General features: G+C 42.2%; 1 protein-coding gene across 3 annotated transcripts in view; it reads left to right on the top strand.

The window, feature by feature from the left end:
• Positions 1 to 14086, top strand: part of E2F7 (E2F transcription factor 7) — a 37212-nt gene extending 23126 nt beyond the window's left edge. Inside the window, exons 8-14 of one of the 3 annotated variants that reach the window (XM_042992805.1) lie at positions 4857 to 5042; positions 5529 to 5601; positions 8161 to 8177; positions 8271 to 8662; positions 10018 to 10273; positions 11735 to 12156; positions 13689 to 14086. In XM_042992805.1, the coding sequence (XP_042848739.1) occupies positions 4857 to 5042; positions 5529 to 5601; positions 8161 to 8177; positions 8271 to 8662; positions 10018 to 10273; positions 11735 to 12156; positions 13689 to 13859 (1517 nt within the window). In that variant the 3' untranslated portion in view covers positions 13860 to 14086. Of the gene's footprint in view, positions 1 to 4856; positions 5043 to 5528; positions 5602 to 8160; positions 8663 to 10017; positions 10274 to 11734; positions 12157 to 13688 lie in introns of all 3 variants that reach the window. The other 2 variants (XM_007088744.3, XM_042992806.1) reach the window with 2 other exon arrangements.
• The last annotated feature ends 598 nt before the right edge of the window (positions 14087 to 14684 follow it).

Genomic DNA, 14684 nt, shown 5'->3' with positions numbered 1-14684 from the left:
GTGCTGCTTTAGCTCTATCCCACAAATGTTGATATGTGTGTTTTCTCTGTCTTTCAATTCAAAATATTTTGCAATTTCCCTTTATGTTTTCCTTTTATTTGGATGTGTGCTCATTTCCAATTTTTCTGAGATTTTTCCAGATCTTTTTCTTATGGATTTCTAACTTCATTCCATGTGGGCAGAGAATATACTTTATGTAACTTGAATCCTTTCAAATTTATTGAGGTTTGTTTTATGGTACAGATATGGTCTACCCATATGCATTTAAAAAGAATGTATATTCTACTTTGTTGAGTGGAATGTTTTACAAATGACAACTAAATCAAGTTGGTTGATTGTGTTGTCATTCTTCTATATCCTTACTGACTTTATGTTTATTTCTTCTCTCAATTGCTGGTAGAGGAATGTTGAAATGTCTGATTATAGTTGCAGATTTGTCTATTTCATCTTTCAGCTCTATCAGGTTTTGCTATGTGTATTTGAAGCTGTCATTATGTACATAAACATTTAAGACCAATCCCTACGTCTTCTTGGTGAATTGACCCTTTTCTCATTATGAATGACCCTTCTTTATGCCTGATGATATTCTTTGTTCTGAAATCTACTTTATCTAATGGTAATATAATCATTTCAGCTTTCTTTCGATTAGTTAGCATAGTGTATATTGTTCATTCTTTTAACTATTGGTACCTATATTTAAAGTGAGTTTCTAGGGGTGCCTGGGTGGCTCAGTCGGTTAAGTGGCTGACTTCGGCTCAGGTCATGATTTCGCGGTCCGTGGGTTCGAGCCCTGCGTCAGGCTCTGTGCTGACAGCTCAGAGCCTGGAGCCTGTTTCAGATTCTGTGTCTCCCTCTCTCTGACCCTCCCCCGTTCATGCTCTGTCTCTCTCTGTCTCCAAAATAAATAAAAACGTTAAAAAAAAAATAAAGTGAGTTTCTAGTAGGTAGTATATGGTTGAGAGTTTTTTCATCTCATCTGACAATTTCTGCTTTTTAATTGAGTTGTTTAGACCATTTGCATTTAAGGTGATTATTGATATTTGACTTTAGTCTGTCTTGCTATTTGTTTTCAATTTGTCCCATCTGTTCATTGTTTCCCTTTTTACTTTTTTTTTTACTTCTTTTGGATTTATTATTTTTTATGCTTCCATAAAAAAATTTTTTTTACTGGCTTTATTGGCTTATTAGCGGTAACTCTTTGTTGTGTTATTTTAATGGCTGCCTTAGGATTTATAGTATGCACTTTTAACTTATCACAGGCTACCTTCAAATGATGTACTACTTATATAAGGATCTTATAATAGCGTACTTTCACTTCTCCCTGCCTGGCCTTTGTACTATTATTACCAAAAATTTTACTGCTCTGTGTGTTATAAACTCCACAATGCATTGTTATTATTTTTGGTTTAAACAGTCTATTGTCTTTTAAAAGACTTTAATAAGGGGAAAACTTTATATCTATCCATGTAATCACCACTTCTGGTGCTTGTCATCCCTTTTTTGTAGGTGCGGGTTTCCATTTGGTATCATTTTTCTTGGCTTGATGGACTTTCTTTAACATTTCTTGTAGTGCAGGTTTGCCACTAATGAATTCTTCCAGCTCTCCTATGTCTAAAGATGTCTTTATTTTCCCCATTTTCCAGCTTTATTGAGATATACTCAATGTACATCACTGTATAAGTTTAAGGTGTAGAGCATAATGATTTGACTTACATATATTGTGAATTCATCACTGCAGTAAGTTTGGTTAGCATACATCATATTAATACAATAAAAAGAGGAAAAAAAAGGGAAATGAATTTTTTTCCTTGTGATGAGAACTCTTAGGAGTTCTGTTAACAACCGTTAACTCTGTTAACAACTATTGTATATAACATACAGCAGTGTTAGCTATAGCCATCATGGCAGACATTACATCCTGAGTACTTATCATGTAACAGGAAATCTGTATGTTTTTTACCACCTTGCTCCATTGTTTTTAAAAGATATTTTTGCTGGGACTCCTGGGTGGCTCAGTCAATTGAGTGTCTGACTCTTTGATTTCGACTCAGATCATGATCCCAGGGTCATGGGATTGATCCCTGCATTGGGCTCTGGGCAGTGCGGAACCTGCTTAAGATTTACGCTCTCTCTCCCTCTGCCCCTCTCCCCCATGTGCGCTCTCTCTCTCTCTCTCTCAAAATAAAATAAATTTTTAAAAAGGTATTTTCGATGGGTAAAGGTTTCAGGATTGAAGGTTTTTCCTCTCAGTACTTTAAAGAAGTTGCTCTACTGTCTTCTAGGTTGGATTGTTTCTTGTTAGAAATCTATCATCATCTTGTTCTTCCAGATATAATGTGTCCTTTGTCTCTGGTTGCTTTTAAGATTTTCTTTCTGCCTTGTTTTAAATGATTTGATTATGTGTGCTTTGGTATTTCTTCATGTCTCTTGTACTTCGGTTTGTTGGGCTTCTTAGATCTATGGGTTGAAGGTGTTTATCAACTTTGACAAATTTTCAGCCATTATTTTTTTGGATTTTTTTTTCTGTCCCCTCTTCTGTTCTTTGGGGACTCCAGTTATGCCTAAATTTGGCTGCTTGAAGTTGCCCCACAGTTCACTGATGTTTTGTTTCTTTCATTCTCTTTTCTGGGTTTCATTTGGGAGAGTTTCTATTGGTATATTTTCAAATTCACTATTTTTTTTCTGCAGCATTACAGTTTTTATCACTGGAAGTTTGACTTGAGCCTTTAGATTTTCGATGTCTCTACTCAACATGTTCAGTCTTTCCTCTAGTTCCCTGAGTTCATGGAATTATAATACCTGTTTTCATGTGCCCGTCTACTAATTCTATCGTGTGTCACTTTTGAATCCATTTCCATTGATTTGTCTCTTCACTGCAGGTTATATTTCGCTCAACTTTGTGTACCTGGTAATTTTTAATTATATGCCAGACACTAAGATGTGGGGTGCTAGATATTTCAGTTTTTCTAAAAATGTTCTTCAGCTTTGTTCTGGGATGCAGTGAAGTTACTTGGGAACAGTGAACCTTTCAGGCCTTGTTTTTAAGCTTTGGTAGGCAGGACCATCAGCAGTTAGTCTTTAGTGCATTATCCCCACTACTGAGGCAATAATACCCTTTTCAGCATTCTAAGCAGTGACCCATGAATTATAAGATTTTTCCATGCTAGCTATTGGCAACAGGCACTATTCCCAGCCCTGGGTGAGCTGCAAGACACTATTCCTTCTTCTCCTTTTGAGTGGTTCTTTCCGTAACATTGGGTAGGTTTCTCACATGCGTGGGTATTCCACGGAATACTTAAGAGTGGGAGTACCTTCTGCAGATCTCCACCATTCTTTTTGTGTGGTTCTCCTTTCTGGTATTTTGCCCTGCAAATTCTAGCCATCCTGGCTTTCCTTGACTCCCAGCTCCAACCTCAATGTGGAGAGACTTCCAATTTCTGTCCAGGTTCCCTTCCCTATACTCCAACTTGGAAACATTCTCCAGACAGTAAGTGGGGGGGCAATCCTCAATCTCATTCCATTGATTCCTGTCTCTAAGGACCCTGCTGTCCAGTGTCTTGAGAGCCATTGTTTTGATATACTTTGTCCGATATTTTGTTTCAGGAAGGAGGGTAAATTTGTTCCCTGTTACTGTCTGGACCCATTTTCTTTTTGATTTTGTAATTTTTAACTTTCTAAAGACCATTTTGGGGGTTTTTGTAAAGGTGATTTTGTTTTTCAGTTTTTATGTGTTTTAGAAAATGTAAGTCTAGCAGGGCCCTTCAGTTTATTAATCTTTTCATTAAAATGGGCATGCTTTGGGGTGCCTGGGTGGCTCAGTCAGTTAAGTGTCTGACTTGATTTCAGCTCAGGTCATGATCTCACGCTTCATGAGTTCCAGCCCCACATCGGGCTCCGTAATGACAGTGTGGAGCCTGCTTAGGATTCTCTGTCTCCCTCTCTCTCTGCTTGCTACCCCCACTGGCACCTACTCTCTCAAAATAAATAAATATTTCTTAAAATTATGCATGTTTTTTGGTCTCTGCACTGACAGCACAGAGCCTGCTTGGGATTCTCTGTCTGCCCCTCCCCTACTCATTCCCTCTGTCTCTCTTTCAAAATAAATGAATAAACAAACAAATGTGCATGCTTTGAACCTAGAAAGAAAAATCACACAGATGAACAGGGTAGGAATGACTAAACAACAGGGACTATTTCTATGTAGAAACATAGGCCTGGCTCTATACAGGAAATTTTGTCCTGATTTTACACAGCCTCTTTAAGCAAAAAAATAGGCCTCCAAGGCCCTTCTATTCTCACTGTTCTGCAGCACTTCAACCATGACGTTTTTGCTGACCTTATTCCCTTGGTCACTTAGTAACTGAGCCTCCTACCGCCTAAGAAAGACATAATAGAGCATAATAGAAAATAGAGATTCGTATACTCATTGCCCTAGAGCTGTGGCAGAAGCGGCTGATCCCAATTAATGTTAAAATCTCTAAATATGTGTGTTGGGCTGAGCATGGTTGGGTTTTCCTTTGATATCTCTGCCCAAAGAAAGCATCTGAAATGTCAGGTCCATTCTAATTTGGGTTGGAGAACATTTTGCTCTACTTTTGTTGCAGTTGGGATAATTTTAGAATATATATGAATTCGGTCTCACTTTATAGTCTTTTACTAACTCTTAAAAAAATTAGTACATCTAAAGAAATTGGGGTTTGAGACAAGGCTCATAAAATTCCTTTGATTGTCTTAGTTTTTAATTTATAGGATAGCTCCATTACAATTACAGGCTCCCAAAGCTATATTCTAAAAAGGCTAAAATTATCCTGAATTATAGCTATATAACAACACTACCAATTCTCTCATTTATTTAGATGAAGAACTAGTGGATGTTTCTGCATCTGTCTTACCAGAATTGAAAAGAGAAACATATGGCCAGATTCAAGTCTGTGCAAAACAGAGGCTGGCTCGACATGGTTCTTTTAACACAGTTCAGGCTTCTGAGAGGATCCAGAGGAAAGTGAACTCAGAGCCCAGCAGTCCTTATAGAGAAGAACAAGGTATATGTCTTTTCTTATTCCGTGGACTCTGTCAGCTGTCATGTAACAGTCACCCTACCCAGGCATTTTAAAATGAGCTGACTCTAGGCCATGCCCTTTTTTTCACTTACCTGAAGTAAAAGGATGGTTGAGGGCAAAAGAGTTGCTGACTTCACAGGGAATGAACATGGCTCCGTGCCTGAAATTCATCCTAGTCAGCCATGAAGATCCACTGGTTTGCCAACTGGGTCTGTTTGATGCATCTCAGACATTCATCAGGTTTACAAAGCAACACTTGTTTTCTTTGTTTTGTTTCTAATTATTGATGAGACCTGAACTCTCCCCACTAATAGCTAGCTTCTGGAAATTTCTCTCTTTGAATCAAAACCAGAACGGATTTGAGATAATCTTATAATCCCCGAGCTGTGAATAATGAATCCTACTATATATAATTGGTGTGTGTAAGTCTCTTGCCATATTTTGTTAGAGTTTTATTTTCCTTTTTAGGATCAGGTGGCTACTCCTTAGAAATTGGAAGTCTGGCAGCTGTTTACCGACAGAAAATAGAAGACAGTTCACAGTAAGTAGTTTTTAAAAACTCTGAGTGTATTCTTTTCTATTTTCTGGTGTTAACTTTGAACACATTGAAATGCAACCCATCAAAAGATAAATTTAGCAGTCTTCCTCAGAAGTCAGCCATTTGTTTATTAAGAATTTTCTGGGGTGCCTGGGTGGCTCAGTTGGTTGTGCGTCTGACTTTGGCTCAGGTCATGATCCCACAGTTTGTGAGTTCAAGCCCCATAGCATGTTCTCTGCTGTCAGCACAGAGCCCACTTTCAGATCCTGTGTCCCCTCTCACTCTGCCTCTCCTCTACTCACACACACACACACACACACACACTCTCTCTCTCTCTCTCTCTCTCTCTCTGTCTCTCTCTCTTTCTCTCTCTGAAAAATAAATACTTAAAAAAAAAAAAAAAGAATTTTCTGTTTCCCCTTTGTGCCTAACACTGTTCTGGATATAGCATCAAGGACACAAAAGTAGGAAGAATGGATCCCCTATGCTAACGAAAGCTTATGGGAAAAAAATAAAACAAATACAGTGAGAAAAGACAATCCACTACTAACATGGCACTGAGGACTGAAGATTGGAGCTCCAGGAGTCATTTTTGTCATTACCATAGATAACTTTGTTTATGAACCACCAGATCTTGTCCCAAAAGTTTTATATATATTAACTCATCTAATCATAACAAACGTTTGAGGTGGGTACTGTTTTTTCTTGATTTTACAGAAAGGAAATGGAAACCCAAAGAGGTTAAATAACTTGCCCAAAGTCACAGTGCTGATAAGTGACAGAGCCAGGATTCAAACCCAGGCTCTTTGATTCAAATTTTGGGTCTGATTTGGAAGAAAATCACGTATTATCAGAAGAAGCAGAGGAAGTGCTAATGAGGGAAGGAGAGTGGTTTTTAAGGACAAATTTGGGAAGAAACAGATTATGATGTGGGGCCAGGGAGTACCGGGACATTAAGCCGATTAGTTTAGCTGTAATGATTTGTCCAAGTAGGATAGTAAAGGGAAACATCATTCATAAAAATAACTTGGGGTGTTGGAGGCGAATAGGTCAGGTTGGCAAAGAGCTTTGAAAGCCAGGTGGAAGAGTTTGGGTTTATGAGACAGACGATAATGAACTATGTAGACTCCGTGGAGAACAGCACTCTGTCCGCTTTTATCAAGCAGGTGGGATTCAGCGCCTGCAGCCTTTCTGCTCTGTCATGGTGCAGATCTGAGCTGTGTCAGCTGCAGACGGAAGAGTAGAAGTCAGTGTAAGACGGTGAGTGAGCAAGACTCACCGAAGTAGAGAGACATCACAAAGGACACCTGGATCTCAGACGGTGGTGCTGTTGTTGGTGGAGGGAGACAGGTTGAGGATGGATGACCAGAGGGAGGACGGTGGGTGATAGACTCAGCATGGCCATGTTGAGCTTCTCACAGCCGAGTAGTACTGATCACTCTCTCAGGCTGTGGTCGGACAGATACGCTCACCTCTGCGGCCCGGTGCCCTCCGTTTTAACTTCAGCACACGGACAACAAGACTGGGCAAAATAGGTCCTACTGATTAGTTCTTAGAGGAGTCTTAAAAGGATTTTCTTCATCTGTTTCCAAAAATACACTAGAAATATAAATGTTTTTTAATATTTAGACATTTTTTCCATAGAAAACACCCATTGTTTATAATCTCATATGTTAAATGGGGGTTAATTTTTCATGTGTTCTGCCTAAAAATTGTGATACTGAACAGAATGGGACAAGAATGGCAGAAAATAATTTAGTAGGTAACTTTATTTCCTCACTGTCCACTTCATTTATGTCACAGTGGATTTGAAACAAACCAGATGCATCCTTTAAATGAAACTCTGATCCGGGGGCACCTAGGTGGCTAAAGTCAGGCGTCTGACTCTTGATATCAGCTCAGGTCACCATCTCGCAGTTTGTGACATCAAGCCCTGCATTGGGCTCTGTTCTGTCAGTACAGAGCCTGCTTGGGATTCTCTCTGCCCCTCTCCTTCTCTCTCTCTCTCTCTCTCTCTCTCTCTCCCCCTCTCAAAATAAACAAACTTTAAAAAAATAAGTGAAAATAAATAAAAAATAATAAAAAATGAATAAACTCTGGTCCAGTCTTTGCTATCTACCCAGAATGTCATACAGTGCCTAGTGTGAGGCCCAGCTTCATCACATTAGAGCTGGGTGACCCTCAGTAGGCTGATGAGCCTCTGAGCTTCAGTCTCGTAAACTGGTGGCAGAGAGCTATCATTATCATAATTATGTAAAACAATTATAATATTATGCTAACTGATAACTATTAGATGTAGAAGAGGCAGGGGAGGAGCCAGTCTGAGCTCTAACCTGAGATCCCTCAAGGGCGGCCCTCCCAATCCCTAACCATCTATCCACGTTACATGGGCCCCTGCCTCTGGGATTAGCTAATAGGTGCTCAGGGGGCACACTTCAGTAGCAGCGTGAGCAGCATTATCTCATTTCTGCTTTGGTACATCTCCCTGGAGGAAGGCAAAGAATCAGGAGCTGGTGGAACACGATAACTTGTTGAGACCCATTATGTTTCTTTTCATTTCAGGGGAAAGGCCTTTGCCGGTAAGAGAGTGATGCCTCCTTCAAGCAGCCTGGACCCTGTTGCTCCTTCCCCTACCCTGTCAGCTGACTCAGAATATCGTGTTAATCCTTTAGCGCACCAAGTATTTTCTGTGACCCAAACGGACCTGCAGTCCTTCTCCATGCAGAATGGTCTGAATGCACAAGCAGGTGTCTCACCGTCTTCTGCCGCCTCAGATGGGGAAACGCCAAAGCCAGCCCTGCTGACCGGTCAGCCCTTGGTGTACGTGCCCTCCACCTCACTGTTCATGCTGTATGGGAACGTACAGGAGGGACCGTCCCCAGGGTCAGGCTCAGGGTCGGAGAGGGACGGTGGAAGCTTGGAGGTCACGGCATCAGAGCAGTCACCCACACCCTCAGTTCAGAAGCGCCTGGGTGAGGAGAGGAAGCCTCAAGAGGAGGAACCAGCCACTAAAAGACAGAGCAGGGACTATGATGACAGCCCTCTAGCCCTTGTCATGCCCAAGGTAAGGGAGTTTGGGGAGGGAGGGACATGTTTAGTGATATCCCGTTAACCCAGAATTCCTTCCCAGTAAAGACACACAGATACTAACAAGCTACTGAGTCTGGAATGGAAGGTATTTTGTGTATCACTTGTATAACTAAGCCTGGGACTGGCTCTCCCATAGTCTTGCCATAAAGTAGTACCATAAGAAAAGCGATTTTGGGGGTGCCTGGGTGGCTCAGTCAGTTAAGCATCCAACTCTTGACTTTGGCTCAGGTCATGATCTCAGGGTTCGTGGGATCAAGCCCCACGTCAGGCTCTGTGCCGAACATGGATCCTGCTTAAATTCTCTCCCTCTCTCTCTGCCTCGCTCCTCCCCCCAGCTCATGCATGCATGCACACAGACTCACTCAAAAAATTTAAAAAAACAAAAGTGATTTCTATAAAGCTCCTGCTTTGCATAAAATGCTAAACGATATATGAAAAATAGAAAAGAAAGACCCATAATCCCACCACATAGAGGCAATCACCGTTAACATGTTTGTAGATCTCCTCCCTTTTTCTATACTTTCTGGGTTTGTTTTTGGGTTTTTTTTTTTTGTTTTTTTTCAAACAAGTTGAGATCACTGAAATAGCCACCGTAATCCAGGAGGCACCAGAGTCTCAGAGTCAGGAATACGGGTGCTATTTGGCTTTTAGTGTCTGTGTCTGTTCTCATCCCTGTTCATCCCCAGCTACAAAGTGAAGGGAGCAAAAATGTGAGCTGTTGCTATCTCCCACAAAGTAGCCCTCGAAGGTTAATGAGATATGACCAGTAAAACACTGTGAGAGCAGAAGCACGGTCATGACAGCAGTCCGTGGTGGGTCAGCCAGACTCATAGAGATCAGTACCTTAGTTACGACCCCTTCTCTTTTATTCCTCCCTCTCGCCAGAGTGAATTGTTCTAATTGTGTATATAGCCTGGGGTTGCATAACAGCAGGGAAGACTGACCGGGGTATGTCTTAGGTAACCAAGACCGGGTTTGGGCCCATCCTGCTGTTCATACTGGGCCACTAAAAGATGCATCCACACTCTGGATGCGTTAGCAGCTCAGAAATTTATTTCATAGTGTAAATACCGTGGCCAGTTTTTCATTATTAAAACTCCATCATTTCTGTGCTTCAGAATCCTAAACCTCCAGGAGCACATGACATGTCCTTGATTTTCAGACCATTCCTAGAAGTGTGACCGAAACAACTCACATACACGATGCAGTGTGGCACATGGCAATCTCTGACCTTTCTGCTTATGTCTTAGCTATTTTGAGAAGGCTGTTCTTGAGATGTACTACTGGGATTTTTACGTGCCTTTCTGGTTCCTGCTTGGTTGTGCTTAGAAACCCTCAGATTCCACAGACATCGCTTCTCCCAACACCCTGGGTCCCGGGGGATCTGCGCCCCTCGAAGACATTCACATGGAGAGTCAACTCTCTGCTGCAGAACAGGCTTCGGGAAAGGCTTCAGCAAACTGCTGCGTTTATTCCGAGTGGGGAAATTCTTCAAGAGATGCAGAGGTTGAAAAGTCTTCAAAAGAAAATGAAAGCACCAAAGAGCCCTCTTTGCTGCAGTATCTTTATGTACAGTCGCCAGCCGGTAAGGAATGTCACCCTGTCTTAGGGCCCCTTGGGGTAGTCAGATCATGAATTAGATTTTTAAATTTTCGTCCATGTCACCTGACCAAAGTAGCCCATTAGTGATGCTGTGTACAGCCTCTGAGCCATTTTACTCTAAACTCCTTGTTTCCTCCCTCTGTGAACCGAAGGCGAAGGCTGTCTTCGTTTTCACCAACTGGAAGGATACTAAGAAAATAATTAGGGCAAGTGAGTTTTTTTGTTAATGCGTTGAACTTCATTTTCTAAAAAAGCACAATTCAAAAGATCATTCTGTTTTTATAATTCAGCTGAATCTGGCATTGGTTCAGTTTACTGAACAACATGAACCTCATGGCCACTATGTGCAGCTAGCCTGCCGATGTCTCGCATATCTGGAGGTACTGAGCATTCACTGTGGTTGAGGGCCAGGTCTAGAGACAGAGGGCTGGACATCAAAGCCATTTACAGTCTTCATGAAGTATTCAGCCATCCTCACCGGTAAAGCAGCACTAACCATGACTGCTATGCCATGGGGGTGCTCTCAAAATTGAACTAAATTTTATAAGATAATACATCTGAAGCACTTCGATAATAGGACCTGACAGAAAGACTCAAGTGCTGTTAGTATTTCAAAACAAAGCTGAAATATAATAGATACCTAATTTTTAAGGTATGCACCATGTACGTAAAGCTGCTCTCAATGCAAAGAGACTTCAACTGATTTTCCTCAGCTTTCCATTCACTTCACAGGTTAGGCAGGTGTTTTTTTATTGTTCTCTTACCTAGAAAATGTTCTTTATTCCACTAGCAAATATTTTTTGAGGGTCTGACGTAAGCATGATACTCAGTGGTGCAGATACATTGATGAACAAGAAACAGACTTGGTTCCTGCCGAATGAAAATGACAGCCCAACACAGGGATTATTAGCTTTTTCTAGGCCAAGGACCCACTGACACTTTGGTAAAGCCTGTGGATTCCTCCTCACAATGTTTACAAATGCTTAAAATTATTAAATACATACGATTATAAGGGGAAGCCAATTGTACCAAACGAAAAATAATTTTTACTAGTGACAAGGTCAAGGTGCTATTAATACTGTCAGATTTGTTGCCTAGGATCCAAGTTGAGGAAAATATAAATTTGCTAGAAGTTTGTAAGAATAAAGATAACAATTTTTCCATCCAAGTTCATTTTCCTCCTCGACGTGGAACTCACATTAACTGACCCTCTCAGTAGCCATGGGCATCTACCACATTGTCACACAGATGGTTGTGGGATCTCATTCGTGGCCATTGCTGAGGAGACGCAGTGCAGGGTGGGGAGAACACGGGAAGGGGGTTGGCTGGTCAGGCAGAATCCATTCATTGTGGGTTCTTTCTCATTTGGAAGCGCCGTGCAGGATGTGAGCTGGAATGGTATCTTCCTGTTGTGTTGACTTACCTTGTTCTGCTTCTGTTTCAGGATTAAATGGTTTCAACGTGCTCTTATCTGGCAGTCAGACCCCCCATCCTGTGGGGCCACCTTCAGGTCAGCTGCCATCACTCAGCATTCCTTGCATGGTCTTACCATCCCCGACGCTGGGCACTTTTCCTGTTCTCTATTCTCCCACGATGCCCAGGCCAGTTTCCTCTGCCCCTGGTGCTATCCCAAATGTGGGACCTGTGAATTTTGGCTTGCCTGGCCTCGGATCAACGGCTCATCTTCTCATCGGTCCTGCAAACATGGTTAATCCAAAATCATCGACACTCTCCTCCGCAGACCCTCAGCTTCAGTGTCCAGGCTCACTCAACCTGAGCCCTGTGATGTCAAGATCACACAACACCATCCAGCCTGAATCCCCCATGTATGGGGGGCATCCAGTTTCTGTAGTAAAATTACAGCAGGTGAGTCCTAAAGTGAGCCCAGGAAGGTCATCACTCTGTGATGGGGTCTGCCTGCCTTTAATTAGCTTTAAGTCACATGACTGTAGGACGGAGGCTCTAGGTCAGGGTCTTCCTAGCTTCCACTGTAGACCCAGAGTTATCTGCTTATTTTATAAAGCATGGAGATATTAAGGCAGGAAATGCTGTGCCTTAAAGACAGAAATATTTTTTAGTTGTCAATCTGTTCCTTAAAATTAGAGGGACTTATTTGAGTGATGGTTCAGGGGGGATTTGTGAGGAATGCTGAATAGTCAGATGATTTCTCCAGGCTTTCATTTCAGTAGATCAATAAAGGAGACCGCCCTGAATTTTCGTTGTACAGCTATAGAAATAATCGAGAGAAACAGAAGTCTAGATACTAACACAAAGATTCTTAGCATCTGTCATTTCTTAAAATGCAGTGTTTAGGAGACAGGAGATACATATAATGTATACAAATGTACACATAAGACTATTATAATCGATATAAATTCATCAATACCCTATTTCCCCCTAAACTCCCATTTGTAGCAGTCAGTAAGCATGTGTTGATTTCCTCTTATGCCTTAGGCATTGTTCAGAGTGGTTACTTTTCTCTCACAGAGGAAGAGTTATGCTGTGGCCAAAAATATTTTAGACAAGTCTGTCAGAGGCTGACAAGTTTGCTAGACATTGAAATAAACAGTTTCTAAAGGTGATTATAATGTAATAACATGCTTTCTGATCACCAGTTATGTGCCAGGCACTGATCCAGGCAGTAAAGATATGCCAGTAAACAGGATAAAGGCCCCTGTCCTTTGAGGGAACATTAAGGAGATCAACGTTTAACACAAGAGGATACATATTAGCAAGTAAATAAAAAGCGGCGAGACAGATGCAGATACTTGCTATTTGCCCAGTGTGGTCTAAAAGGTGCTTGATAAATATGATCTTGTTTAATTCGTGCAGCTCGGGGCGCCTGGGTGGCTCAGTCGGTTAAGCATCCGACTTCAGCTCAGGTCATGATCTCGCGGTCTGTGAGTTCGAGCCCCGCGCCGGGCTCTGGGCTGATGGCTCAGAGCCTGGAGCCTGTTTCAGATTCTGTGTCTCCCTCTCTCTGCCCCTCCCCCGTTCATGCTCTGTCTCTCTCTGTCTCAAAAATAAATAAATGTTAAAAAAAAAAAATATTTAATTCGTGCAGCTCTGTGAAGTCGTCACTTTTGTCATCCCCATTGTATGGATGAAAACATTAAGGGACACATGGGTTAAGTAATTTGCCCAAGGTCACACAGCTGGTTGTGCCAGTGGCACCCTTCTAACCTGTTTGCTAGGCTGCCTTTCTGCACATGAAATACCAAAGTTAATTTCAGTTGTGGTAAGTGCTGGGAAGGTCAACCCAGATGAGTGTGACAGAAAAGTGCAAAGGAGAGAACGCTTACACGAAGATCACAATGACACAGGCCAGGACAGGGCTTACTTAGTTCAGAGATCGAGGACAATTTGGACCTCACCGCTGTTTTTATTTGCTCTTTCAGTCACCGGTTCCAGTGACCCCCAAGAGCATCCGACGCACACATCGTGAGACATTTTTCAAGACGCCTGGCAGCCTAGGAGACCCGGTCCTTAGGAGAAGAGAGAGGAATCCGTCACGAAACACCAGCTCGGCACAGAGGAGACTCGAAATCCCCAGCAGCGGGGCTGACTAACCCCACGCCTCACCAGGCAGGGGCGGGATCAAACCACCTGAACTTCCCTGTCGCAGGTGATGCCCTGACGTTGGATGCAAAATGGAATGCGAGCCATCCGGTCTTCGGCACAGGTCCTTCCTCTGTCTTTCACCCACTGGTTCTGGTTACCTGCCCGTCATCACGGATCCTCTGTTTTCCGGAAAGTAATTGTTACTAATTGTGCATTCAATACCAGTTAGAGTCCAGACTCTGCGCGTGGTGTCACAGTGAAAGCACCGACTGACTTCTGTGGTTTTGATTCAAGAATCCTCTTATTGCTGGAAGTAGATCTGAACAGGCTACTGGAGCCTTGTGGTTTTTCTGCTGGGGGAAGGGGGAGCTGTCTAGCACTTAACCAGGGTGAGCGTTCTGGGCATGTATTTCCCCTCACCCTGACTATAGATCTGTGGTGAGAGAAACTTCCTTTCTGCAGTTTCAAAAAGCTACTGCTTCCTTAGGCTTCATCAGGAAGCCAACTCCAGTTGTGAATCCTATGGTATTATTTATTTTGTTCCTGAAATGGGATTTAGTGCAAAAAGTTTACAACTACAGCAAAACACATGTTTTTTCAGGGTATGACGACTTGAATGTTTATACTTTTTTCCTATGATTTGCCCTGCACTTACTTCACAACCTGCTAATAATGTGGATAAATGTATATGCATGACAGAATGTCAAGACCAAAATAACTGTGAATGGCACGCCTTGCTATACTGAACTGTGCTAACCCTGTCTGGGCGCGAGAACCAAGAGGGACGCCAGCAGCCTGAGAGCTGACCCGTGTGAACCGTGAGGTGTTTACTG

This window comes from Panthera tigris, chromosome B4 (genome assembly GCF_018350195.1).
Source record: "Panthera tigris isolate Pti1 chromosome B4, P.tigris_Pti1_mat1.1, whole genome shotgun sequence".
Classification (NCBI taxonomy): Eukaryota; Metazoa; Chordata; class Mammalia; order Carnivora; family Felidae; genus Panthera; species Panthera tigris.
The sequence above is the reverse complement of the archived record's forward strand: the minus strand, read 5'-3'. Positions and strand labels throughout refer to the sequence as shown.